At 42.8% G+C, this 1,370-nt stretch overlaps 1 protein-coding gene across 1 annotated transcript in view; it reads right to left on the reverse strand.

Annotated features, from left to right (window-relative positions):
* Positions 1-390, reverse strand: part of EMH_0001700 (uncharacterized protein) — a gene marked incomplete at both ends in the record, with an annotated part of 1,495 nt that extends 1,105 nt beyond the window's left edge. The window contains one exon of the mRNA XM_013495655.1: positions 64-390. Within this exon, the coding sequence (XP_013351109.1) occupies positions 64-390 (327 nt within the window). The remainder of the gene's footprint in view (positions 1-63) is intronic.
* Between the last annotated feature and the right edge of the window lie 980 nt (positions 391-1,370).

Raw genomic sequence — 1,370 nt, forward strand, 5'->3', positions numbered from 1 at the left:
AAAAAAAAAAAAAAAAAAAAAAAAAAAAAAAACATTCAGGTCTGAGGTGTACGTACACCTCACCGTCTCAGCCACCAGAGCGCCGCTCAAGCCCGGAGGAACGGAAAAACAAAAATCCCCAATTGCTTCGAATTTTCCTCCTTTTGCAATACCAAACACTTTCTTGCTGCATGCAGGCAGCGGCAGCAGCAGCGCTGCTGCTGCTGCTGCTGCTGCTGCTGCTGTTGCTGTTGCTGTTGCTGCTGTTGCTGCATATGCATCCAGAGGACAGCAGAAAAGCAGCAACACCAGCAGCAAACAACACCACTGCAGCTTCTGTTTCAGGGGCCCCCTGAAGGGGGCCCCCAAATGGGGGCCCCCTGAAGCAGAGTGTGGGGGTTCGGCTGCCATGGGTACGACGCCGGGGGGCCCCCTCAGTGCTGCAGCCTCAACTGTAAACCCTAAACCCTAAACCCTTTTATTGAATGAGGAGAGCTGCTGCTGCGTGTTGCTGCAGGTCAGAGGGAGAGGCGGCCCCAGCTGCTGCAAGGAAACAACCGGAAATAAGCGGGCCGCTGGTGAGTGCTGGTTTTGTTTGAAATCAGCTGATTCAGATCGTACGCGGTGGCTCTAGCTGCTGCTGCTGCTGCTGCTGCTGCTGCTGTTTCTGCTGCAGCTGCGCTGCAGCGGGAGAAGACAGAAGAACCTATGAAAAGACGAAAGTGACTCTGGAGAGAAAATAAATAAAAAAAAAAAAAGACAAACACGGAATTGAGAAATTTTGCAAGTTCAGGTTTCGAGGGGGCAGAGAGAATGAAACGCAGCAGAAGGGAGAGGAAAGCGGCGATCAGCAGCGGATAAAGAAGAAAATAAATAAAAATAAAAATATAAATATAATACAGAAACACTTAATTATAAAATAAATTAATTTTTTTTATTTATAAATACCACTTTATTTCCGCCGTTCATATTTCACGCAGTCTCGTGAGCTGCCTATACACCCGAAATCGGTCCAATGGAAACCTATGGACTCCGCTCTTCTTTTTTCACTTTTTCAGTTCTTTATAATTCTTTTTTATTTATTTTATTTAATTAAACTAATAAAGTCGAATAAATTACTGAAATTTTACACAAAAATACACAAATTGAGCTGCCTATACACCCCAGTGTGCATACGCACTGAAGATAATATAATCTCTTTAATATGAATACACCGCAAAGCGAAATAAAAAAAAAATCTGACTTTTATTATTCCAATTATTTTCCTCACGCATTCTGCTTTTCTTTTTTTGTGTTTTATGTTATCTTCTGCAAGCATTCCGCCCCTATTCGTGCCCACTATGTGTAGCGGTGATGCATCTATTTTTTTTTTTTTTTTTTTTTTTTTTTTT

The sequence above is a fragment of the Eimeria mitis genome, genomic scaffold, assembly GCF_000499745.2.
Source record: "Eimeria mitis Houghton genomic scaffold, Emh_scaff168, whole genome shotgun sequence".
Taxonomy (NCBI): domain Eukaryota; phylum Apicomplexa; class Conoidasida; order Eucoccidiorida; family Eimeriidae; genus Eimeria; species Eimeria mitis.